The 26,115-nt window shown below is 35.0% G+C and overlaps 1 protein-coding gene across 1 annotated transcript in view; it reads left to right on the top strand.

The window, feature by feature from the left end:
• TMEM38B (transmembrane protein 38B) overlaps positions 1 to 19,176 on the top strand; it is a 61,385-nt gene extending 42,209 nt beyond the window's left edge. Inside the window, exon 6 of the mRNA XM_025888681.2 lies at positions 13,078 to 19,176. Within this exon, the coding sequence (XP_025744466.1) occupies positions 13,078 to 13,293 (216 nt within the window). The 3' untranslated portion in view covers positions 13,294 to 19,176. The remainder of the gene's footprint in view (positions 1 to 13,077) is intronic.
• Positions 19,177 to 26,115: the final 6,939 nt, after the last annotated feature.

Below are 26,115 nucleotides of genomic sequence, written 5' to 3'. Positions count from 1 at the left end.
GGCTTGATCCCAGAACCTTGAGTTCATGACCTGAGCCAAAATCAAGAGTTGTCCACCTAACCAACTGAGCCACCCAGGTGCCCCTACTTCTTTCTTTCCAATCTGCATGTTTTCTATCTAATTTTCTTGTGCAATTGCCCTGGCTAAACAATCTAATACAGTGTTTAATAGAAATAGAACAAACATCCTTGTCTTTTTTCTGGATCTTAGGGAGAAGTCATTTAGTCTTTCACTATTAAGTATGATATTAACGGTGGCTCTTTCATTGATACCCTTCATCAGATTGAGGAAGTTAGTTAGATCCCTTCTATTCCTAGTTTGTTGAATGTTTTCATCATGAAGGAGTGTTGGGAGCTGTATAATTTCTGAGATTTTCTAACTTTAATCTTTAAAGAAAATGAACGTGTATTGGGGGTTTATTAGTAAGAAGAAGTAGTACCGGTATGTTGAATTTTTTAATTACGAGGATCAGTTTTTGTTGAAGACCTAATTTGTGGAATAAAAGAGAGTTTTTCTTACAGTATTTGCTGGACTTTTGTTCTTTATTATAACACCTAAACTTAAACACCATATTGCAATGCGATAATAACATAGAGTATTGAACTTGTCTCATAATATTTCCCAGCATTTTCCTAATTTTCCACCAACTTCCAAATAGAATGTGCATTTTAACCCATATTTTTTGCCTAAATTCCATTTAGATTTATATTGATTTTTAAATGGCTTGTCATTTGTTTCTGAGTAGCTACTATAGTTTTTCATTTCTTAGATATGAAAAATGGATTTTTTTATTTTGATATAGGGAAAAATTTGGCAGTAATTATTTATTTTTCTTTGCTATTTTCTTGTATTATGTATATAGTCAGGAAATGTGCATTGTCTCTTTGTTTTGGATAATAATCTAGTGTTTTGGCGTATACAGAGATGCTAATAAATGTGATTTGTCTTTTCAAAGAGAATAACTCCCCAAAAGTAAAACAAGCACATAGAAGCTGTAATACAAGTATAAAAATTGTGAATTCTGTAAGAGAAACAGAAAGTAAATGCCCCTACCATTGCTCAATCTGTAGTCTCTCTTTTGATATCTCAACCCACTAGCAGCCACTCTGTGGTAAGCCACGGGAGGTCTCTCTCTTGACATGTGCAGGCTAGCCCTGAGCCAAGGACTTGTGGCACCGTCTCAGACAGACATCTGGATTCTCCTCCCTTGCCCCCCGTGCCTACTCAGTTTCCTCCTATTTGGTACCCTGCCCTGCAGATCCAAGTCCATTTAGCTTCACTGCCCTCAGTCTCTGCCACCTCAGTTTCAAGTTCTAGCTTTCTGTTTGAGAAATTGTCCTGAGGCAGAAGTGAGGGTACATGTATGAATCTCTTTATCAGTTACTCTCTTCTCATGATCAGTCTTACACTCTCTGTTGTCAGTGCCCAAAAGTAGTTACCTCTTTTTTTGGTCAAGTTTATGGTATTTATGCCTGGAGTCTAGAACTAGTTATTCTATAGTCAAGGATCTTACTTGATCAGTCTTGTCAGAGGTTTTTGTATATTATCATTCTTTCCAGAGGACCAACTTTTGGTTTTGTTGTTCCTCTCAATCATACTGTTTTACATTGCTGTGTCTCAGGTCACGTGTTTTCACGTATATGCTTTTACTGTCATTCAGTTTAAATTCCTCTTTTTTTTCTTTTTTTTTAAGATTTAGCCATTCATTTTAGAGAGAGAAAGAGAGCACGCAAGCGAGTGCAGGGAGGGGCAGAGGGAGAGGGAGAGAGAAACTTCAGCAGACTCCTCGCTGAGTGGGGAGCCGGATGCAGGGCTCACTTCCAGGATCCTGAGATCATGACCTGAACCAAAACCGAGAGTCAGACGCTTAACTGACTGCACCACTCAGGCGCCCCAGTTTAAATTCCTCTTAACATTACAATTTCTTTGATAAAAAATGTTTAAGAGTGTGTTTTAAAATTTCAGACATTAAAAAAATCTTTTAAACTTTTAAAAACTTTTCTTTAACTGCATATAGACAGTATATGTGGTCTGTCTGTTATTCTCTGGTGTTTGTTGAGACTTCATTTCTATACAAGTATTGATGAGATTTTATAATTACTTGTATATATGAAAAGTAAGTACATTCTTTATTTTGGAGGTGTAAGGAGTCTGCATATATCTCTACATATGCTTGCTCATTATGTTTCAAATATATAGCTACTAATTTTTTCTAAGTCTGATGTATTAATTTTCTTTCTTCCAGAGAGAAGTATGTTAAACTTCTGCCTCCTTCTCTTCTTGTCTCTTTTCCTCCCCCTTATCTTCCTTTCCTTTCTTCCGTAGCCCAAGCAACTGAACATTCAGTGATGTTCAGCCCTTGTAGGGTCCTAGTTTCATTCAAGGAGGACTCACTACTTTTCCAGCTTTCACAAGTCATGTATGATTGTTAAAATCCAAGTCTCAGAGGAAAGAAATAGGTGCCAACTAAGACTGTTGGTATAAAGAAAAGCACACGGGCTTTGGAGTAAGAATGTGAAATCCAGGCTTCACAATTTTGAGCAAGTCATTTATGTTTCTTAAACCTAGAGTTACACATATCCTAAGGGATGTATGGCTCTTTTTTGGCACTAGCTGTACAAAGTCACATTATAAGTGTGATGTATTATGTACCATTGGTTGATCTCACTGTTAATTAGTATAAACATTTTTAAGTTAAACAGGAATATATTATGGGATAGAATTCAAAATTCACATTTTTTTAAGTTAAGATAAAATATGACATTTTATATTTGGCATGCCTTTGTTTTGAGCTCTGCCAAGTTCACTTTCTTTCATCGGAGATGATCTGAGAAAAGTTTGAGAAGCATGGATTATCGTTTGGCTCTTTGGTGTAAGGAGTTATGGTGAAATAGTGTTATTGTGAAATAAAATACAGGGAGACTTGAGTGGTTTAGAGTGATTAAAACTGAAAAGAGGCTGTTGGACTTTGAAATGAAGAGGTATTTGGTGACCTTGGTAAAAGCAGTTGCAGTGGACTGGTAGAGTATAGAAAAATGATTATAATAGACTGAGGTAAATAAGAAGAATTGAAGATAAAGCATAGATACTATTTTAAAGGGATTTGGAGAGAGTATAAATAGAAATAGCTTGGGAAAGCAGTTTGGCAATATCTGACAAAGTTGAGGAGTCACATATTTTGTGACCTGTTAATTCCTTTTCTAGGTATAACCTACAGCAAGCAGTCTCCCAATGTGTGGTACAGAGCCCAACTTCATCATTATCTCTCTCTTTTTTTTTAATTTAAAGATTTTTATTTATTGAGAGAGAGAGAGAATGGTAGAGAGAGAGCATGAGAGGGAGGAAGGTCAGAGGGAGAAGCAGACTCCCTGCTGACCAGCGAGCCTGATGTGGAACTCGATCCTGGGACTCCAGGATCATGACCTGAGCGGAAGGCAGTCGCCCAACCAACTGAGCCCCCAGGCACCCCCATCAGTATCTCTTTTAAAAAATGTTTTAACAAAGTAGCATTTTTTCTTTTAGATCCCTCTAATACCCAAGCTACCGACTTACTCTTTCATGTACTCTGATTTCTTCTTATTATTATATGTGGTCTTTTATTCAGGGTCTCAGATCTTAAAAACTGGACTAAAAGATCTTATACAGAAAGTTAATCTGACTGATTGACAGTACATTTTCCAGAAATACAAAGGATAACTTCAAAGGGCTGTTACATTTACAAAAAACTTAGGAACAAGCTCTTTAAAAAAATTTTAAATACCTAACTTATTAAATTTAATTTTTTTTAAAGATTTTATTTATTAATTTGCTATAGAGAGAGAGAGTGCAAGAGCAGGAACACAAGCAGGGGGAGTGGGAGAGGGAGAAGCAGGCTTCCCGCGGAGCAGGGAGCCGGATGCAGGGCTGGATCCCAGGACCCTGGGATCATGACCTGAGCCGAAGGCAGACGCTTAACGACTGAGCCACCCAGGCGCCCTTAAATTTAATTTTCATACAGTAAAATATACTCATTCTAAGATTACATTTTGATGAGTTCTGACAAATTTATGTACATGCTTAATCATCATAATCAAGATATGGAATATTTCCATTACTTCAGAAAGGTCCTTGTGTACTACTCCAGTAAATCCCAACTATTGTTTCTAGCTCCATAGTACCACTTACCCAGTTTCTGTCACTATAATCTTTTTTCAAGTTTCATATAAATGGAATTGTAAACTATGTATCTTTTGTGTCTGGATTCTGTTCAGCATAATGTGTTTTTTTTTAAAGATTTTATTTTAGCACAAGCACGAGTGGGGGGAGGGGCAGAGGGACAAGCAGACTCCCCGCTAAGTGGGGAGCCCAACATGGGGCTCGATTCCGGGACCCTGAGATCATGACCTAGCCAAAATCAAGAGTTGGCTGCTTAACCAACTGAGCCACCCAGGTGCCCCTGTTCAACGTAATGTTTTTGAGATTTACCCATGCTGTTGCATATTCCTTTTTATTGCTCAGTAGCATTATACATCCCAGTTTGTTTATCCAGTTATCTTTTGACAGATTTTGGATTGTTTCTAGTTTTTTATTTTTCCAATAAGGTTATTACGAATAAAGTTGCTATGAACACATGTACTTCGTGTGGACATGTATTTTCATTTCTCTTGGATAAATGACTAGGAGTGGAATTACTGGGTCATATGGAAAGCATATGTTTAATGTTTAAAAAAACTGGCACACTGTTTTTCAAAATGGTTGTACCCATCAACATTACTATCAGCAATGTATGAGAGTTCCAGTTGTTCTACATCCTTGCCAATATTTGTTGTCAGTTCTTAGCCGTTTTCTATATATGTAGTGGTATCTCACTGTAGGTTTTTTTTGTTTTTTTTTGCATTTCTCTGATAAACTAAAGATTTGAGCATGTTTTCCTATGCTTATTGGGTATTTATATTATTGTTAAGCAGTGTTTGTTCCAGTCTTTGCCCATTTTTGAAAATTGGATGGCTTGTCTTCTTACTGAGTTATAACAGTTTTCTGTATATTCAGGATACCAATCATTTGTGAGATATATGAATTGCAAATATTTTTCTCCTAGTTTGTGGCTTTCTTTTTTGTTTCGTTAATATTGTCTTTAGAAGAGAAGTTTTTAGTTTTGATGAAGTTCAATTTATGAAATTTTCCTTTTGTGGTCCTGCTTTTGTGTACTATGTAAGTAATCCTTCCATACCCCAGGGTTGTGAGGATTTTTCACCTGTATTTTCTTCTTACAGTTTTTGCCTTTATATTTAGGTATGTGATCCATTTCAAATTAAGTTTTATGATTGGCATAAAATAAGGGTCAGATTTATTTTTTCCATATGAACACGAGTTTGTTCCAGCACTATTTGTTGAAAAGACTGTCTTTTCCTTCATTGAATTATATTGGCACCTTTGTTGAATATCAATTGCCCTTATATGTATGGGTCTATTTCTGGACTGTATTCTGTTCCATTGATTTATATGTCTATCTTTAACCAATACCAAATTGTTTTATGTAACTATAATTTTATAATAAGTCTTGAAATCAAATAGTGTAAGTACTTCAAATTTATTCTTTCTTAATATTTCTTTGGATGTTTTAGGTGTTTTACATTTTCATATAAGTGTTAAGATTAGATTGTCACTTTCTACAAAAAAAACCCAACATGGCTTCTAGGATTGTGATTGAGATTGTGTTGTGTTCATAGATCCATTTGGGAGAAATAATATCTTAAAAATATTGAACCTGCCAGTCTATCCATGTGGTATATTTCTCTGTTTATTTAGGTCTTCTTAATTTTTTGTGTTTTCATTGTTTTACATATATTTTGTTAAATTTGAATTTATCCTGAAGTAGTTCGTATTTTTAGATGCCTTTATAAATAGTAATTTAAAAATTTTCAATTTTACAGTTTACATTGCTTGTATGTAGATATACAGTTGATTCTTGTATGTTTTTCTTGTATTCTATGACCTTTCTAAATTTACTTATTCTGGTATATTTTGTGTAGATTTCTTAACATTGTCTACATATACAATCTTGTCTATAATTTTTTACTTTTTCTTTTTTAATATGGATGCTGTTTATTTCTTTTTATTGCCTTATTATTCTGGCTAGAACCTCTAGTACAACGGTGAATAGAAATGGTGAGTGAGAGTGGACATCTTTGTCTTGTTCCTAACCTTAGTGGGAAAACATTCATCATACATTAAGTATGATGTGAGCTGTAAGTTCTTATCAGTATACTTTATCAGGTTGAGGAAATTCCCTTATATTCCTAATTTGGTGAGAATTTTTATCATGAATTGGTTTGGAATTTTGTTAAATGCTTTGTTCTGTATTGGTTGAGGTGATCCTATGGTTTTTTTCCTCCTGTATTCTGTTAATATAGTAGATTACATTGATTTTAAAAAATGTTGTATCAACCTTTCATTTCCGTGACAAACCCCATTTGGCTATGATGTATCCTTTTTGTATGTTGCTAGATTCAATTAGCTGATATTTTGAAAAGATTTTTTTCCAGTGTGTTCATGAAGGATATTGATTTGCAGTTTTCTTTGTAGTTTCTTTGTCTGGTTTTTGTATCAGCATAACACTTGGCTCATTAAGTAAGTTGAGAAGTGTTTGATTCTCTGTTCTCTGAAAGCATTTATGTAGGTTTGATATTATTTCTTGGTTAAGTGTTTGATATAAGACTATTCAGATTTTCTATTTTACTTGTGTTCATTTTGGTAAATTGTATTTTTCAAGGAATTTGCCATTTTGCTTAAATTTTTTATTTTATTGGCATGAAATTTTTCATGGCAGTTCTTTGTTACCCTTTTAATGTCTGTAGAATTTGTAGTAATGTCTCCACTTTAGTTTCTGGTATTGGTTATTTGTATCTTCTCTCTCTCTCTTTTTAAATCCATCCTGCTAGATGTTTATCAATGTCATTGATTTATTGGAAAGACCCAGCCGTTAGTGTCATTGTTTTCTGTTTGATATTTCACTAATTTCAGGTCTATACTCTGTCCTTCCTTGTGCTTACTCTGGGCTTTCTTTATTCTTTTTCTATAAAGAAAAGGTTGATAAGTTTGAGTCTGTAACACTTTTTTAAAAAGTTGCATGGAAGAAAGCACCATGGACAAAGTAAAAATATAGCTGTCAAACTGTGATGGAAGTACTTGCAACATATATCACAGAGGCGTATATTTGTAATACATAACAACCTCTTAAAAATTAAGGGATACTGGGCCAAAAACCTGATAGAAAAATTAAAAGGAAGCTGTCAACAGACAATTCACACAGAGCAGATACGATGTCTTTCAAACATGTGCAAAGTGCAACACTCATCATTTGAGAAATATTAATGAAAATAACACTAGATATCATTTCTCATTTATCTGGTTGGCAAAATTTAAAAAGTCTGGCTCTGTGTTCTCTCTGCAAGGCTATGGAGAATCAGGCACTCTTGGAATTTTTCATTTTTAGTGTTTTTTGGATATTCTTGCATGTTTGTTTTTCTCTTCAACTTTTTCCAGCCATTTTTTCATATTGATATGAACTTTAATAGCAATTTGTCTTAACTCCATAAAAAAACTTGGTATTTTTTTATTGAGATAGTGTTAAATTTATAAATTAACTTAAGGAGGCAGTTATATTACATAGAGAAACAGTGAAACAAGAGTGAGGACAGAGCTATGAGATTGTTTAATACTTAGAGAAAGAGGATTCAGAATGGGAAACTGGAAAGAAGTTGTTAGTCAAGCAAGGGAAAAACCAAGATATGATTTTAGGAAGGATGGACTGGGGAGTTGTGCTGAATGCTGTTGAGAGGCATATTCAGATATTATGTTACTGAAAACGTGAATGAGGGACAGTGTTATTAGGCCCTTTGAGGGATACATATGGGCATATAAACTTTGAATAAGACCCAGACTCTGTCCTTAAGATGTTATGAAGAGAAATAGGAGAAAGAGAAATATGAGACATGTACATTCTACTCTTAACCTTATGAGGATAGGGACTAGGTTTGTTTTATTTATCACTGCATCCCTGGCAGTGTGTCTAGTATTTGTGGTAGCTTTTAAATATATATTTGTTGACTGCTAAATGGTCAAAAGCCTCTTTTAGAGGTCTCTCTGTATTGAATTTTTCCATACTTAATTATCTAAGACTATACTATCAGAAATGAACAATTCATTTACCCAGTTTATTGAAAAGGACATTTATAAAAATGGGAATCTTAAAATTTTAATTTATTTGACAGTCATCAGGTTAATAATTACTGATGCCTGAGTGAGTGACATCACCAATGAAGAAAGCATAGATGACCAGAAAACATGGTTGAATATGCCACTTGCCATTGGGAGATCATTCAAAGACAAGGAGATTTTCATTGGAGGTTGTCCAAAGGGCTTAATGGAGTAGACACATGAGTTGCCCTGCAAAGGATTGTTTGGATCTGGGGACTTAAAGACAGGAAGTATGTTCTGGCTGGAAAGAGAGTAATAATGCAAATTTTGCTTATATAGATTCTTTCAGTTTTTCATGTGAGGTAGAAACTATGTTTATTCATTGTACTCTCTATTCTAGGCTCTGTAGAGGATCTAAAAGTACATTAAGTACTGTTTGTGCCTTTAAAGAACTTAGACTGTATGTCACATTTTTCTGGGCATCTTTGACATGATATAACATGAGATATTACATAAAGAATGTGGTGGAGCTTTAAACAGTTTCTTTACCTGAATTATATTATAGGATATTATAGGATATGTTGTAAATATCAGATTGTCTTTAGGGTTTCTACTTTCTTTTCTTTCTTTCCTTTTTAAGCAAGAGACTGGGAAGTCAAATGCTATTTAATTTAGGTATTATGCTTTTTCTGTTAATAGTTTGCTAAATAAGGAGACAGTTTTATATTTTATTTGTAAAAGAATAAGGGTTCATTCCATTTGTCACCATTATATTTGTGTCACCTTGCTGAATCAAGACCTGGTAAGAGGCTGAATTCACAGAAGTTTGTCCTTGAACCTCATAAGTCTATCTCAGCAGTAATTTCTGATGCCAGCAATAATTCTCAGCTGAGTGATGAGTCTACTGGGAGTGGAGATTCTATTAAAACACTTGACTTTGAAAAATACTATAATTCGTGTACTCAGGAAATACTTTAGATCCTGACAATCTTCTCTTTTAGTGTTTGTAAAAAGACATTGCTGTTTTCCTGACAGTGGACCACTGTTTTTAACTGAATTCTTTTATTTGTTATTGACAGTCCATGAAGTCAAGCTATGATCAAGGTAATTATGCTAGTACACCTTATTGTAACTATTTATTCTAGAGAATAATTTAATATAGAGAAGTTCTTCTTAGATCTTACCCAATAATGACATAAACTTGTAGATTAACATTATATTTAGACTCTTCTTTCTCTGTATTCTCTCTCCAGGTGACCACATTCATATTCATGCCTTTACCTTTTACTTGTATGGTAATGACTTCCAAATCTGTATCTCATACCTAAATCTTTGTGACTAGACCTCCATTACTGCATTTACTCTTTTACTGTTCTGTAATTACTGATTTACTCTGTCTCTGACCAGCCTGTCTCTGACTAGTCTGTAAGGACTTTCAGGGCACGGACTACGTTCAACTTTTTTCTGGCAGCCAGGTGTAATGCACAAGCAGATTATTTTAATCCTGTTGATAGTTGCTTTTAGGTTTTGTTCATGCTGTTCTGTTTTGGGTTTGCCCTTCTAGAATGTGACCCTTTTGGGTCTCAGTTTAAACCTGAGGCAGTTCCACTTTGGCTGGCCTTGAACTCCAGCCTTCAGCGGGCTGCTGAAGTGTCTGATCAGCTTTTAGCCTTCCAACTGTTGCTCTCTGCTAGGTTTTTGAAATCTCTTTTGCACAGTTTTGGGTTGGTAAACTTCTCAAGAGCAAGTTATGTGTGGATCTTTGGGCTTACTTTTTTGTGATTCTCTCCTCTTTGAGTTGTATTGCCCTCAAGTCCCAGATGCTTTGGCCTTCTCACACTGCAGCCTTTGTCTCCTTAGCCCATTTGGGACTTGTGTTTGCTATGAATTGACACGTATCATTAAAAGAAAAAAGCCAAGTTGAATGTGGAGCTCACCTTACTCAGTTAACTTTCTTTTAGGGATCATAGCCCTGTTAGGTTCAGCCTGATTTGTTATTCTCCGGTGCTTTTTAATGGTTGTTTTGTGTATTTGTTTTTTATATTGATTTTGGTGAGAGACTGGGTTTGATATAAGACATTTTTTTTAGTCATGGCTGCCTTGGAGCCCATGTGCATGCATTTTTTAAAAAGTTTGTTATTTTGTTTATTTTTATTGAGGTCAAAGTCACAAAACAATCAACTATTTCGTAGTATACAATTCTGTGACATTTTATACATTCATAACATGTGTGCATGCATTTTTAATTTATCTAAATGTAGTACACTATAGCTCTTGTTCTTTGTCTCATTTTTACCTAACAGTATTTTTAAGAATTTTTCCATTTTACTTTTCTATTACTATTAACAGTTGCACAGTATGCATTTCACTTATGTGTTCTTCTTGATGGACACCTATTCTGTCTCCCAACTCCTCACTGCCTAGACAACATTGCAGTTAGTAAGAATTTTATTCTTGATTCCATTTTCCTCAAACAAATAGATTAGGTAGGGGCCTCTTGTGGAGATTTGATTCCAAAAATTTCTAATTTGATTCATTATCTTCGATCTGCTAGAGGAATTGTCTTTTGGAAATTCTTGGGCTTTTTGGAACCATTCTAGTCCTTAACATTCTCCCCTCAGATCCATTTTGGTACCAATCTAATTTTTTGAGTAAATCTGAACATCTCTGAACACTGTGCATTTGCCAGATAAAGAATTGGTAGCACTTTATATTCCACCTCTTAATGTCTTGATGCTTTGTATATAAATATACATGTGGGAAAAATTGGATGAATTAGAGACTTTCTACTCTCCCTCCTAAGGGTAGTATTCTGCAATTTACTGAAAGTCTGTGACTTTAGATAATGATAGAATGCAGTGTATTAGTGATTGAGCTCAAAATCTGGGTGTTCCAAACTGCTTTATTGCTTATTAGTTCTGTGACTTTGGGCAAGTTACTGAACCTATCAGTCTTGATTCACATCTCTATGCTGAGAGTAATAGTGGAGTAATTGGTGGGTTAAATTTAAAGAGGATAAGATCATATAGACACTTATCAAAGTTCTGGCACGTGTTAAGAGCATAGTAATGGTAGCTGTTATTGGTTGTTTGGTATAGACCATAGATGATATTTTATCTTCCTATTTCCTATGAATACTAACTGTATTTTTGTGGTTATACTGCTCATTTGGCACCCAAAAATATGGTAACTTGTATTATTATTATTAATGAGTTATGTTCTTTTGCTTTGGTTAAGTATAAACTTGTAGAGAACAGAGATTTTCTAGAACCTAGCTGAGTTTGCTTCTTCTAAAGATTAAGAATGCGTTTTAGCTCAGAAGTAAACCCATGCGTGTATAGTCAATTAATTTATGACAAAGGGGCCAAGAATATACCGTGGGGGAAAGATGGTTTCTTCAATAAATGGTGCAGGGAAAACTGGAGAGCCACATGCAAAAGGATGAAACTGGACCACTATCTTACACCATACACAAAAATTAACTCAAAATGGATTAAAGAACCAAAACCATAAAACTCCTAGAAGAAAATATAGGTGGTAAGCTCCTTGACATCAGTCTTGGCTATTTTTTGGATCTGACACCTAAAGCAAAGGACATCAAAAGCAAAAATAAACAAGTGGAACTACATTAAACTAAAAAACTGCACAGCAAAGAAAAGAAAACTGCACAGCAAAGGAAACTGTTAGCAATATGAAAGGGCAACCTACTGAATGGGAGAAAATATTAGGAAATCATATATCTGATAAGTGGGTAATATCCAGAATACATAAAGGACTCATACAACTGAATAGCAAAAAACCCAACAATCCAATTAAAAAATGGATATCTCTGAATAGATAATTTTCCAGAGACATATAGATGGCCAACAGGTACATGAAAAGATGCTCAGCATCACTGATAATCAGGAAATGCAAACAAAACCACAAAGAGATATCACCTCACAACTGTCAGATGGCTGTTATCAAAAAGACAAGAAATAACAAGTGTTGGTGAGGATGTGGAGAAAAGGGAACCCTGTGCACTGTTGGTGGGAATGTAAGTTGGTGCAACCGCTATGCAAAACAGTATGGAAGTTCCTCAAAAAATTAATAGAACTACCATATGATCTAGCAGTTCCACTCTGGATATTTATCTGAAAAAAATGAAGACACTAATTAAAAAAGATAGATGCACCCCCATGTTCATTCCAGCATTATTTACAATAGCCAGGATAATAGAAACAACGTGTCAGTTGATGGATGAACGGATGAAGAAGATGTAATATATGTGTGTGTATGTGTATATATATATGTTTATACAATGGAATATTCAATAAAAAGAATGAAATCTTGCCATTTGCGACAACATAGATGGATCTTGAGTACGTTATGCTAAGTGAAATAACTCAGAGAAAAGCAAATCCTACATGATTTCACTTACATGTGGAATCTAAAAAACAAAACAATGCGCAAACAAAACAAAACTTTAAATATAAGGAATAGATTGGTGGCTGCCAGAGGTAGGGGGTTGGGGGAGTGAAATGGATAAAGGGACTCAAAAGGTACAAACTTCTGGTTATAAGTCATGGGGATGTAATGTGCAGCATAATGACTATAGTTAATAATAGTGTATTGCATATTTGAAAGCTGCTAAGAGTAAATTTTAAAAGTGCTCATCACACAAGAGATTTGTAACTATATGGTGACCTATTGTGATGATCACTTTGCAATATATACAAATATTGAATCATGTTTTATACATGAAACTGTGTCAATTATACCTCAATAAAAATTTTTTTTAAGAGTAAAAAATAAGAATGTGTTTTTAATCTTTCTCCCTTTTTAAATTTATTTCTCTTCTCAGTTTTGAGAAGTAGGAAACATTTGTATTTCAATTCAAAACTGAACTTTTTTTTCCAGATAACCATGATGATTACAGAGACTGCTACTGTGCCTTTCGCTCCTTTTGAGGATACATTGAGTCGGATGCTGTTTGGCTGGCAGCAGCAGTTTTCATCATGTGAAAAGAAAAGTGAAACAAAATCATCTTTTAATGGTACTGGTTCATCGACCTCAAAACCTATAGCTGTTGCTTCAGATACTGTTAAAAAGAAACATACTAAGAAGTCTGAGTAAATTTACTTTATGAGCTCTAAAGGAAGAAATTTTTTTTCTTATCTACCTGTCTGATTGTGATAAATATTTCTGTGTAAATGATGTGAAATAAAGATTACATATAAGGAATGGAGGTGACAAAAAGAAAGAACTTCATTCTGTTTCAGGGAGATTGTCTCTTTCTGGATTGTAATTCTTGAGTGTTTTGAGTGTATCATGTGAAATTGTTTTCCTAAGTTATATATAAAAGATTCTGTTGATTATTTTCATGGTTTTATATTGATAAAGGAGGCTAGATTTTTTCCTAATGTTAGAAAAAGTAAACTTACTATCATTGCAAAATAATAAAAATTAAAGCCTTTGTTTTATTTAGATATCTTCATACACATTTTTAATAGAATCTGAGCTTTAGTTCAGCAAAATTAAACTTATACTTATTACTATTATAATTCCTAGATATGAAATACAATTCCTATTTAACTTTGAGCACTGGGAAAAGTAAACCTTACCTGAACCACTTTATATTGTGAATGAAAATAAATGACTAGTTTATATTTCAAATATAAACATTGTATTTTTTAATCCACATTAAATGGAAAATATTTGAAATTTTACTTAACTTTTTAAATAGTATTTTTCAGCAAGAACTGAGTATTGGTATGAGTCATGATCTGAAGTCTATTTCATGCCCTTGTTTATAATGTTCCTTTTTCTCCAGATAAAATTAGGGGTATAATTTTTAATAAATTACTAAGCCCATGTTTTGCTTTGTAAGTTTCATTTTAGGAGCTTATTTTTTTCTCTCTTAAAACACATTCGTTTTAACTGTAGAAGAAATTCTTCTTGTCAGCATTTCACATATTCTTAACTTCATTCTTAGCTGGTCTGGATACAGTGATGGCAGTATCTTTAATGATTCGGCATTTCAGTTCAAAAATTTTCCCTTGTGTCTCCTTTCTACTGGGTACTTTTCAGTTTTCTAGTTGAATGTCTCTTACTAGTTTGCATATGTTTGTGTTATATTTTAATCTACATCTACATATATTATTTTATTTTAAATTAAAACTAATTACCCTTATGTGGAAATGTGCAGTTCTAATGAGAATTGTCCTTGGGCATTTGATATTAACCAGCTAACCAAGAAGAAGCATAAACTAAAACCTCATACAGTAGTCCATTTGAGTGAAGAATGATGTTAAATCTGTCCTTATTGGAGAAAAAGAAGAAGAAAGGATGATAATGTTATCATTATCTTGCTTTATCTTTCTTGCTTTATTTCTAGCTTAAAAATCTAGTTATAATTTTAAAATACTGTGACTAACATGATTTTTTTCTACCAAGACCATGAACCTACCTTCAAAGAGTTAGTATGTACATAAGGCATTTGGGGATGGCCTAGAAGTACTCAAATCACACTGAAATTAGAAATTTTTTGTTTTTAAAATTTTTTAATATAAACACCAGCAAGGTACTATACTTTTATTTGTTAAATCAAAAAAGATTTTGGAGGGGGGGAGGACCTTTGATAGCCTTGGGATGCTAAGAAGTTTACTTTTAATATTGTAACAGAAAGCATTAAACATTTGGGTTTTGTATTATATTTGATACTCTTGTAGTTAAAAACTTTTCAGAATTAACATGTTACTAATTATTGATTTAGCTTTGAAGTGTGGGTTTAACTATAGCTGAAATGGTAGGAGTGTTGTTTTGCACTTGTATTAAAGACAAATTTATTAAAATAAGTTATTTAGCACCAATGGAGTACTACATTATTTTTGTTTTTTGTTTTATATTTTTCTTGAGTTAGGAGTTCAGAACTCCTCTGGCATTTTGACTGTTATACAGTATATATCCAATGATTACTGTCCAAATGGAGTATTGGTACAAACTTTATTAATTTAAATGTGCATCCCTATAACCTTCAATTTGAGGTTCTTAGGAAAAAGCCACTGGAGAACGTGGCTTAGGCTTGAAACCTCCCACTCCAAATCTATTCATGTTGCCTAGACTAGAGACTTCACTAGGTTTGCAAAGCAGATTGTTTAGACTTCTTTCCCAACATGTAGCACGAGAGAGGCCTATGGCCCTGTTTCACACGACCGGTCATAGGCAGCAGTGAGAAAGTCAAGAGCTGGTAGGTCTCCTTAAGTAAGAGGAGACAAGATGCTGGTAAGAACATAGGCTGGCTTAGCCCAGTGGTTTCACCCTCTAGTGAAATGTGGCCAAATTAATATCAAACTCTGATTTATCGAATTAGTCACTCTTCTTTGCTGAGGGAGTAAAGGCTGGAGAGGGCCCAGATATGTGGAGTAGGTGGATTTCAGTGGAAGTTCCAGCTTCCCTCTAGGCAGAGACCAAAAGGTGGAAATGAGAGAAGAAGGGAGAGATTCCTCTTTTACTGTATTTCTTTGCCATTTCTTTGAGGCCAGACACTTCATTTAAATCTGCCTCAAAGCTCAAGTGGATTGCAGTTGAGTGATATGTTGGAAATGGAATAATGTGTTTCTTCTCCCCACTGTTCGCTTGGAGTTTACATTCCACTGGTGGAGAGTCTTACAATAAACAAGCAGATACGTGCTTGTGGTGATACCAAAGGTTGTGAATAAATATTAAGCAGGACACCAAGGATAGAAAGTGAGGGACTTGGGGGTGTTTGTTGAAATAGCATTTTTAGAGAAGGCCTTTCTGTTAAAATTGCATTTTAGCAGAGACCTGAAGAACACATGAGGGAGCAGGCCAGGCAGACATCCGGGTAAGTGCAAGGGTCTTTCGGTTTCTCTACATACTTGAGTTAGATTATGTATTTTTTCCAAAAAATTATTGAATTTATTTTTCTTAATAAGTACGATTTCACTCTTCTGGTTTTTAATAGAGATATATTTTTTTTAAGATTTTATTTATTTATTAGAGAGAGCACAAGCAAGGGGAGCGGCAGGCAGAGGGAAAGGGAGAAGCAGGCTCCCTGCCAAGCAGAGAGCCTGATGTGGGGCTCGATCCCAGAACCCTGGGATCATGACCTGAGCTGAAGACAGATGCTTAACCGACTGAGCCACCCAGGCACCCTGAGATATTTCTTTAATTTGTTTCTATTTTTACATTTTTTCTCTTGAGGTGAAATTTGCATACGATGAAATGCACAAATTGTAAGTGTACGTTTAAATAGTTTTGACAAATGCATACAACTAGATTTCCTAAACTTCTGTCAAGATATAGAACATTACCAGCATCTTGGGAAGATCCTTCCCAGTTAAATCTGCCTCACCACCCCAAACTATTCTGAATAGAATAAATAGAATCAGGCAATATATTCTCTTTTTCATAAGACTGCTTTCATACTCAGCATAATGTTTTTGAGACTCATTAATCTTGTTGCATTTATCAGTAGTTCATCCCTTTTTAATTTTTTATACCACATTTTGTTTATCCTTTTGATGGGCTATTTCTGGTTTGCGATGTTCTGAATAAGCTACTATGACCATTTTTGTATAAGTCTTTTGATGAGCATATGTTTTTATTTCTTTTGGGAAAATACCTAGGAATAGAATTATATTTAGTTTTATAAAACAAACAAACAAACCTGGTAGACCTTTTTTTACAAAGTGGTTTTACCATTTTATACTCCATAGCATTGTATGAGAGTTCCAGTGTTCTACATCCTTACCAAGGATTAGAGTTGTTAAACATTTTAATTTTGCCCCTTTCCAATGGGTTTTTGTGGTTTTTATGTTTTAAATATGTGTTTCCCTGATGACTTATGATATAGAGCACTTTTTTTGTGTGCTTATTGGCCATTTGTTTATTTCCTTCTGTGAAGCATCTGTTCAGACCTTCTGTCCATACTTTATTGGGTTTACTTTTTTATTATTAAGTGTAGGGGTTTTTATGTATTGTGGATATTGATCCTTTGTCAAATACATATTTTGTACATATTTCCTTTCTGGTTTGTGGCTTACCTTCTAGTTTTTATAATGATGTCTTTAAATGAGCGGAGGTTTTTAATATTGCAGAAGTCTAATTTCTCAATATTTTATTTTACAGTTACTGTTTTCTGTGTCTTAAGAAATTTTGCCTACCTCTAGGTTATGAAGATATTTGCCTGAGGAACTCCAAATAAAGTAGTACCTAGCTTTTAGTCTAAGAAATACTTAGGAGGGAAATACTTTATGCTATTATGTAAAGTCATAATTTTGTTATTCAGCAAGTCACTCAGGCCTAATTTTTAGTTCTGCTTCTTGAAAATCTTTGTACACCTTATATGTGTGGTCACTTTTTCTGTGCTCCTGTTACAGTTCGTATCTTACAGGAATTTAGTGCTTTTCTCAAGTGTCTGTTTAGGGACTGTGGACAGGCTTGACCTTGTTTCATCATAATCCTGAAAATATAGAAGAGATGGTAAATAAGAATGTGATAATAGAATATATTTTAAAAATGAAATAAATCTCTAAGCTCAGCGTATGTATGGGACTGGTTGGAAAGGTAGTGGTCCATATTGGAATATATAATCTTAGTGCATATTTGTGGTGACAGAGTGTGGACCAGTGATCTGGTATGAAAATCAGTAGACCTCAGATTAATTTACATGGCAGATTGTCGGGTTACCCATCACAGTACATTTATGTGGCATGGTTAACTAAAGATAAGTATTACTTTCTTCTATGTTTAATAAAGATACTTAAGATTTAATTGGGATCAAGAAGAAGTCAATTCATTTGGTGGGATTATTATCAGCAAACAGTAGTTTGGTTAGGGAGGCAGAGGATTGGAGGGCCTCCTGCCTGACAAATTTAGTAACTTCATAAGTATTTTTACCCCTGTAGAATTATAGTATTAGTAAAGAGAATAAAGTTGATAATGGACATTTGTATTTTTTATAAACATTTTGTGTAATCATGCAATCATGACTTACAAATCCATTCTAATCACAAAAATAGACTGTACTGAAACCTTTCTGGAAAATAATACAAAATGAAATGATTCCGTCCGTGGCTTATAAATGGCATTTTTATATTTTGACATCTTAGCTGTGAGAGGAAGTACATAGTATCTTAATTAAATTTGCAAAGGACATTAGATGTTATGAAAGCCCATAATGACAGGAGAAATTCAAAGGTCTAATAGTTATGTTTGGGAAATGATTTGGCTTAAAAAATACAAGTATGTAGCCAGGAAGAATTATATAAGACCTAAACCTAAGGAAATATACATGTATTTTGTAATAAACTGTGATTGACAAGAATTAATGAAACATTAACATGTTATAGTCTTTGTTTTGAGCAGCCTGACATTTTGAGGGTTACTTAACTGAGGAAGAGAGAAATTCATGTTAGAGGACATACAGCAGTCTTTGCCAAGACTGCTCACCTAAAAAGACTGTCTTGAAAATAATGTATCTGAAAATATTTTTAAAACATTATTTCACAGAGAAGAGTCTAGTTAATTTATAGGTGAAACCAGAGTTCCATACAGTCGGCAGGGCAAATAATGTGCCCCAGTCATTCATTTCTCATGTGTAACATTTGAATCCCACAAGTCAGTAAGACTTGAACTTCGGAAGTCCGTTCTTATTATACTGTAACTATGTTTTATTGTTATGATGCTGTGATGACGTAATAGTATGAAGGAGCTGAGTCACTATGGCATTCTGACTCATACATTGAAATCTCTCATTTCTGTCGCTCCACTACTATGTCAATTATCACATTCACATTCTGTGTCTGATCTTTCAGTATTCTCAGTTGGATACATGTCCTCAAAAGCTTACATTATTCTTCCCTATATTTGCAGATTATGTATTATGATAAACTTTGTGGTAATTAAATCCCTTTGAATACAGTCTTTTAAAAGTCCCTTCTCTCTCCCTACAATCTTTTACTCTGTGTGTGTGTTCAAGGGGCTTCAGGTTTGGTCCTGACCCTTTATTGTGAGCAGTGTTATTAATGTTACTCTTCTTAAAGGAGACTTCAAGCCAAACTGTCCAGCATCTTTAAAGTATTTTAAAGTATTTTGGCTCAGTCTCTCTCTGAGCCAAATCTGTGGGATTCTAGGCTGCCCCAGGACAGTGGGAATGGATGAAGCAGTTGATAAATGTGTGAGAGCTGTGGGCAGCCGGAACAAGGTGGAGAATTTCCTAGGAAGATCTGAGGCTCATTGGAAAGGCTTCAGGGAGGGCAAGTGACTTCTGTGCTGCAACAGTTATCCCCAAATATTAGGTCTGAAATAAGGTGGCAGAGAGGCTAAATTCTGAGCTTAGCTGTTATTAAAGTTGCTAAGGTAAAGTTCTTTCACAGCAGTTATTTAAAGGACAATCATCCTGGGTCTTAATAACCTAATAGACCTCGTAGAAACACTACCTTCCAGTACACAAACCTAGAACCCTTATTCCTGCTTCCTCCTCAGCAACTACTTCCACAAGAGGTCATACTTTAAAGCCATTCAAATACTGTTAGTTTTGTTATTTTGCTAAGCCTTTCTCTGAGGACAGGAACCCACTCAAGAGATTCTTTACAGGAAAGGGAAGATCTGCTTCAAGGTTACTTTTAGTCTTTGTATGAAAATGCAGTTGACATCTCACGTGGAAAAGAAATTAAAACACATTTCAGTTCTGACAGGGCACTCCCCTCAAAGCACCCTACTACCTAAAAGAGACAAATGAGTTCAATTCAGGCAAGGATGAGAGGAAACTGGCAAGGCAAGTAATCTCCATTAGAAACAGGAACATTTCTTCAAAAGGAAATTTATCAGATTTGCATTTAAGAATTTTAATTGATGTATAACATTCAGAAAAGTGTACAAATTGTGTTTGTCTTATTAAATTATCACAAAGAGAGCATACCCATGTAACTAAATCCCAGGCCAAGAAATGAAACATTATTAATACCTCTTTGTTTTCTAATCACCACTCTTCCCTCTCATAAGTAACTAGTATTCTGACTTTTAATATCAGATGTTTCTTTTAACTCTTTTTGAATTTTATATGAATGGAATTACACCATATTTGTCCTGGTGTGCCTGACTTCTGCATATGTTTGTGAGATTCATCTATGTTACTTTGTGTAGCTTGTAGTTCACTCATCTTCATTGCTAGTATTCCATTGTATGACTATACCTCAATTTGTGTATCCAGTCTATTATGTTGGTGTGAACTTAGATTGTTTTTAGTTTGGGGCTATTGCAAATATTGCTGCTATAAAAATATTATTTTGCATATCTTTTGATGCACATATGTATACATTTTTGTTCTGTATGTTCTTAGGAGTGAAAGTGCTGGGGATCATGGAATATGAACATATTCAGCTTTTGTAGATAGTTCCCAAAAGTTTTACAACATAGTTGGCCTAATTTGCACTCCTGTGAGCAGTGTTTGAGAGTTCTGCTTCCTTACCAATACTAGGTATTCTCCATCTTTTACATTTAATAATTCTGGTGAAGTTAGAACAGTATCTCATGTTTTAAAATTTGTATTTTGGGTGCCTGGGTGGCTCAGTTGGTTAAGTGTCTTACCTTCAGCTCAGGTCATGATCCCAGGGTCCTGGGATTGAGTCCTGAGTTGGGCTCCCTGCTCAGTGGGGAGCCTGCTTCTCCCTCTTTCCCTCCCCACTGCTCATGATCTCTCTTTCTCTCAGATAAATAAAATCTTAAAAATAAATAAAATTTAAAAAATTTGTATTTCCCTGATGACTAGTGAAGTTGAACGTGTTTCAGACAAGTTTATTGGCCATTTGGATATCCTCTTTTGTGAAGTGTCTGTTCTAGTTTCTTGCCCATTATTTTCAGTTGGGTTGGATGTCCTTTCATTTGTGTATAGGGTAGTGTGTGTGTGTGTGTGTGTGTGTGTGTGTGTGTGTGTGTGTATGTACATACACTTTGGATATGAGCTGTTTCGCAGTTTCATGCATTGCAAATACATTCTTCCACTCTGTTAGCTTTCATTTTCACTCATAATAGTTAAGTACCATGAACAGAAGTTATTAATTTTAATGTCCAGTTTAACAATATTCTCACTATAATTGATTAATGATTAATGATTTTTTTGTCTTATTTAAGAAATCTTTCCCTATGCCGCGGTCATGAAGATATTCTCCTATATTATCTTCTGGAAGGTATATCATTGTATCTTTTATCCTAAGAGATTCTAAAATTCCACCTGGAATTTATTTTTTTTTTTTGTATGTTGTGAACATGGGGTCAATTTTCCTTTTTTTTCTTTGTCTATATGGATATCCAGTTCATGCACCATCGTTTATTGAAAAGCGCCACTTTGTCATAAATTGGACATATATGCATTAAAATGTTCAGGACTCTGTTGAATTGTTCTCTTTGTCTATCCTTATGCTATATTGCATGTATACTATATATTGATTATGTTAACTACGGTAGCTGTAGAAGTCTTCATATCCAGTGGAATAAATCCTCCCACTTTGATCTTTTCCTTCTTCAAAGTTTTCTTGTCTATCCTTGGCCCCCTTTGCTTCTATATCAATTTTGGCATTGTCAACTTCCACAAAAATAACTTGCTTGAGGTCTTTTGAGATTTTTTAAATTGGGATTTAAAAAACAACTGTTGGGGCGCCTGGGTGGCTCAGTCGTTAAGCGTCTGCCTTCATCTCAGGTCATGATCCCAGGGTCCTGGAATCAAGCCCCGCATCAGGCTCCCTGCTCAGCAGGAAGCCTGCTTCTCCCTCTCCCACTCCCCCTGCTTGTGTTCGCTCTCTCGCTGTGTCTCTCTGTGTCAAATACATAATAAAAAATCCTAAAAAAAATTGTTGGTATTTTTTTATTTTACTTTCACTTCTTTTTTTTTTTTTTCTTTTCTTCTTTTATTTTAGAGACAGAATCTTAAGCAGGCTACACCCCCAGCTCTGAGCCTGATGTGGGGCTTGATGTCCCGGGGCTCAATCTCACAACCCTGAGATCACAACCTGAACAGAAACTAAGAGTCGGTTGCTCAACCAATTGAGCCACCCAGGTGCCCCTTTCACTTATTCCTTCTTGAATGCTCTTCCTTTCTTCATGTAGATCTGAGTTCTGACCTATTTTCTTTCTTTCTCTCTAAAGAAGTTCTTTTAACATTTCTTGCAAGGCAAATCTACTGGTAACAAATTCCCTCAATATTCATTCATCTGAGAAATTATATCTTATATGTCTTTCCCTTTTGAAAAATAATTTTGCAGGGTGCAGAAGTCCAGGTTGTTGTTTTTTTTTTCTCAGCATTTAAATATTTCATTCCATTTTCTTCTTGCTTCCATACTTTATGAGAAGTTAGATATAATTCTTATCTTTGTTCCTCTTACAAGTAAGGTGTTTTTCTCCCACTCTGGTTTCTTTCAGGATTCTTTGTCTTTGATTTTCTGTAATTTGAAAATGATATACTTCCTTGTAGTTTGTTTTTTTTGGGGGGGTTGGTATTTATCTGGCTTGGTGTTCCCTGACCTTCCTGGATCTCTGGTTTGGTGTCTGACATTGGTTTGGGGGTGAAATTCTCAGTCATCATTTCAGATTTTTCTTCTGTTTCTTTCCCTCTCTATTCTCCTGGTATTTGCATACATGTATGTTATACTTTTTGTGGTATTCCCACAGTATTTGACTATTCTGTTCCTTTTTTCAGTCTTTATTCTTTTTGCTTTTTGGTTTCCAGGGATTTATTGATATATCCTCTAGCTCAGAGATTCTTTCCTCAGTCACGCCCATTCTACTAAAAAAGCTCATCAAAGGCATTCTTCATTTCTGTTAGTGTTTTTGATCCCTAGCATTTCTTCTGGTTCTCATTTATGATTTCTGTCTTCCTGCTTGCACTGCTTGCCCCCATCTATTCTTGCATACTTTCTGCTTTATCCATTATAATAGCCCTTAGCATATTAATCACAGTTATTTTAAATTCCAGCCTAGAATTCCAACATCCCTGCCATGTTTGGTTCTGATGCTTGCTCTGTCTCTTCAAATTGTGTTTTGACTTTTGGTATGCCTTCTAATTTTTTCTTGATAGACATGATATATCATGAGGAAGAAACTGCTGGAAATAGGCCTTTAGTAATACGATGGTGAGGTGTGGGGAGAGGGGAGGCATTTTATAGTCTTGTGATTAGGTCTCCGTCTTTCAGTGAGCCTGTGCCTCTGGACTGTGAGCATCACAGGTGTTTCAGGTTGTGGTTTTTTTTTTTTTCCTCCTGCCCCTTTAAGTGAGACAGAATGGCTAGCATGGGCTGATGTTAGGTATTTCCCTTCTCCAGATCAGTTAGGCTCTGATAATATCCAAGCAGTTCAGGCTCTGGTTAACTAGATACTCCTTAGGGCAGGCCTTGTTAAGAACAGAGTTCTCTGACTTATTTCAAAATGGTTCCTTTCCCCTGCTGGAAGCTCAAGGAGATTTTTCTCCTATATTTACTGTGGGAATCTAGTTGAGCTTCTGCAGGTAAATCTCACAATATGATTGGGTCCCCTGAAGTTTTTAACTCTCAGAGTTGTCCACACTGAGGCTTCAGTAGTTCATCAAGTACAGTTTAGGGTTTCCTACCTAGCACTGATTTTTTGGCAGTTTCTACTGGTGAGTCTGCTCTAGTAAACTGTGAACTCCCTCTATTTGCCTGTTTATTTCTGCAATCTTGGGGGCAGTGGTTTATTCTTTGTGTTCTCCTTTCTTATGGATCCAAGAAGTGTTAATTTTTGTTCAGCTTTTCCTTGTTAGGACAGAATGGTGACTTCCAAGCTCCTTACATGTGGAACTAGAAATTGGAACTCTCTCATTTTTTTACTGTGTAAAATAAGTGAAACATAATATTTACCATTTTAACCATTTTTAATTGTATATTTCAGTGGTATTAAATCAATCTAAAATGTGCAACTGTCACAACCATCCATATCCATAACTTTTAATCCTACACAACCAAAACTTCTGTATCCATTAAGCAATAACTCCCTATTTCCCCCTTCCCCAGCCTCTGGCAAGCACTGATCTACTTTATGTCTTTGTGATTTTTGACTACTCTACCTTATATAGGTGGAATCATACAGTATATATCTTTTTGTGACTGGTTTATTTTACTTAGCATAATGTCCTCCAGATTCATCCATGTTGAAGCATATTTTAACATTTCTGTCCTTTTTAAGGCTGAATAATATTCCATTGGTTGCATATACCACATTTTGTTTATCCATTCATCTCTCAGTGGACACCTTGGTTTCTTGCACATTTTCGTTATTGTAAATGATGCCACTATGAACATGGGTGTATAGATATCTCTTTGAGATCCTGCTCTTAGTTCTTTTAGGTATATACCCAGAAATGAAATTGCTGGATCATATGGTAGTTCTATTTTTAGTTTTATGAGGATCTGCCATACTGTTTTCCACAGCAGCTATACCATTTTATATTCCTGATAGTGGTGCATAAGGGTTCCAATTTTTCCACATCCTCTCCAACACCTACCATTTTCTGTTTTTAATTTTTTTTTATAACCAGTGTGAGGTGATTCCTCATTGTACTTTTGCATTTCCCAAATGACTAGTGATGTTGAGAATCTTTTCATGAGCTTATTGACCATTTGAATACCTCCTTTGGAGAAATATCTATTCAAGTCCTTTGTCCATTAAATTTTTTTTCTTCATTGAGTTTTAGGAATTCTCTCCATATTCTGGATATTAATCCTTTATTTGATATATGCCTTGCGAATATTTTATCCCATCCTGTTGCTATTGTCTTTTGATGCACACAGTTTTTAAATAATCACAAAGCCCAATTTGTTTCTTTTTTCTTTTGTTACCTTTGCCTTTGGTATCATGTCTAAGAAATCATTGCCAAATCCAGTGTCATGAAGTTTTTGTCCTCTGTTTTCTTCTAAGAACGTTACAGTTTTAGGAGTTATATTTAGGTCTTTGATCTATTTTGAGTATACAGTGTTAGGAAAGGGTACAGCTTTTTTCTTTTGCATGTGGCCATTTAGGTTGAAAAGATTGTCCTTTCCCCATTTAATGGTCTTAGCACCCTTGCCAAAAATATATGTGAAGTTTTATTTTGGGGCTCTCTCTTCTATCCAATTGATCTGTATGTTTGTCTTCATGCCAGTACCATATTTTTTTGGGGGGGGTAGGTGAAGATTTTTTTTTAAATACTTACGGTAGGGTGCCTGGGTGGTGCAGTTGCTTAGGCATCCAACTCTTGGTTTCGGCTCAGGTCGTGATCTCAGGGCTGTGTGATTGAGCCCCGCGTTGGGCTCTGTGCTCAGCGCAGAGTCTGCTTAAGACTTTCTCTGCTCCTCCCTCCTGTGCTGTCTCTCTCTCCTGGTCTCTCTTTCTTTCTCAAATAAATCTTTAAAAAAATATATACTTAGAGGTATTTATTATTTTATTTAGTTAGTTAGTTTTTTCCCCTAAGTTTTTATTTAAATTCAAGTTAGTTAACATATAGTATAGTATTGGTTCCAGGAGTAGAGTTTAGTGATTCATCATTTACATATAACACCCAGTGCTCATCACAACAGGTACCCTCCTTAATACCCATCATCCATTTAGTCCATGTCCCACCCACCCACCCCCCACAACCCTTAGTTTGTTCTCTATAGTTAATAGTCTCTTCTGATTTACCTCTCTCTCTGTTTTTATCTTATTTTATTTTTCCTTCCCTTCCATTATGTTCATCTGTTTTGTTTCTTAAATTCCACATATGAGTGAAATCATATGGTAGTTGTCTTTCTTTGACTGACTTATTTCACTTAGCATAATACACTCTAGTTCCATCCACGTCATTGCAAATGGCAGGATTTCATTCTTTTTGATGGCTGAGTAATACTCCATTGTGTGTATATATGTATGTATGTATGTATGTGTGTATATATATATATATATATATAT

Source organism: Callorhinus ursinus, unplaced genomic scaffold (genome assembly GCF_003265705.2).
Source record: "Callorhinus ursinus isolate GAN/ISIS: 27379988/994484 unplaced genomic scaffold, GSC_fseal_2.0 scaffold24, whole genome shotgun sequence".
NCBI classification, from domain to species: Eukaryota; Metazoa; Chordata; class Mammalia; order Carnivora; family Otariidae; genus Callorhinus; species Callorhinus ursinus.
The sequence above is the reverse complement of the archived record's forward strand: the minus strand, read 5'-3'. Positions and strand labels throughout refer to the sequence as shown.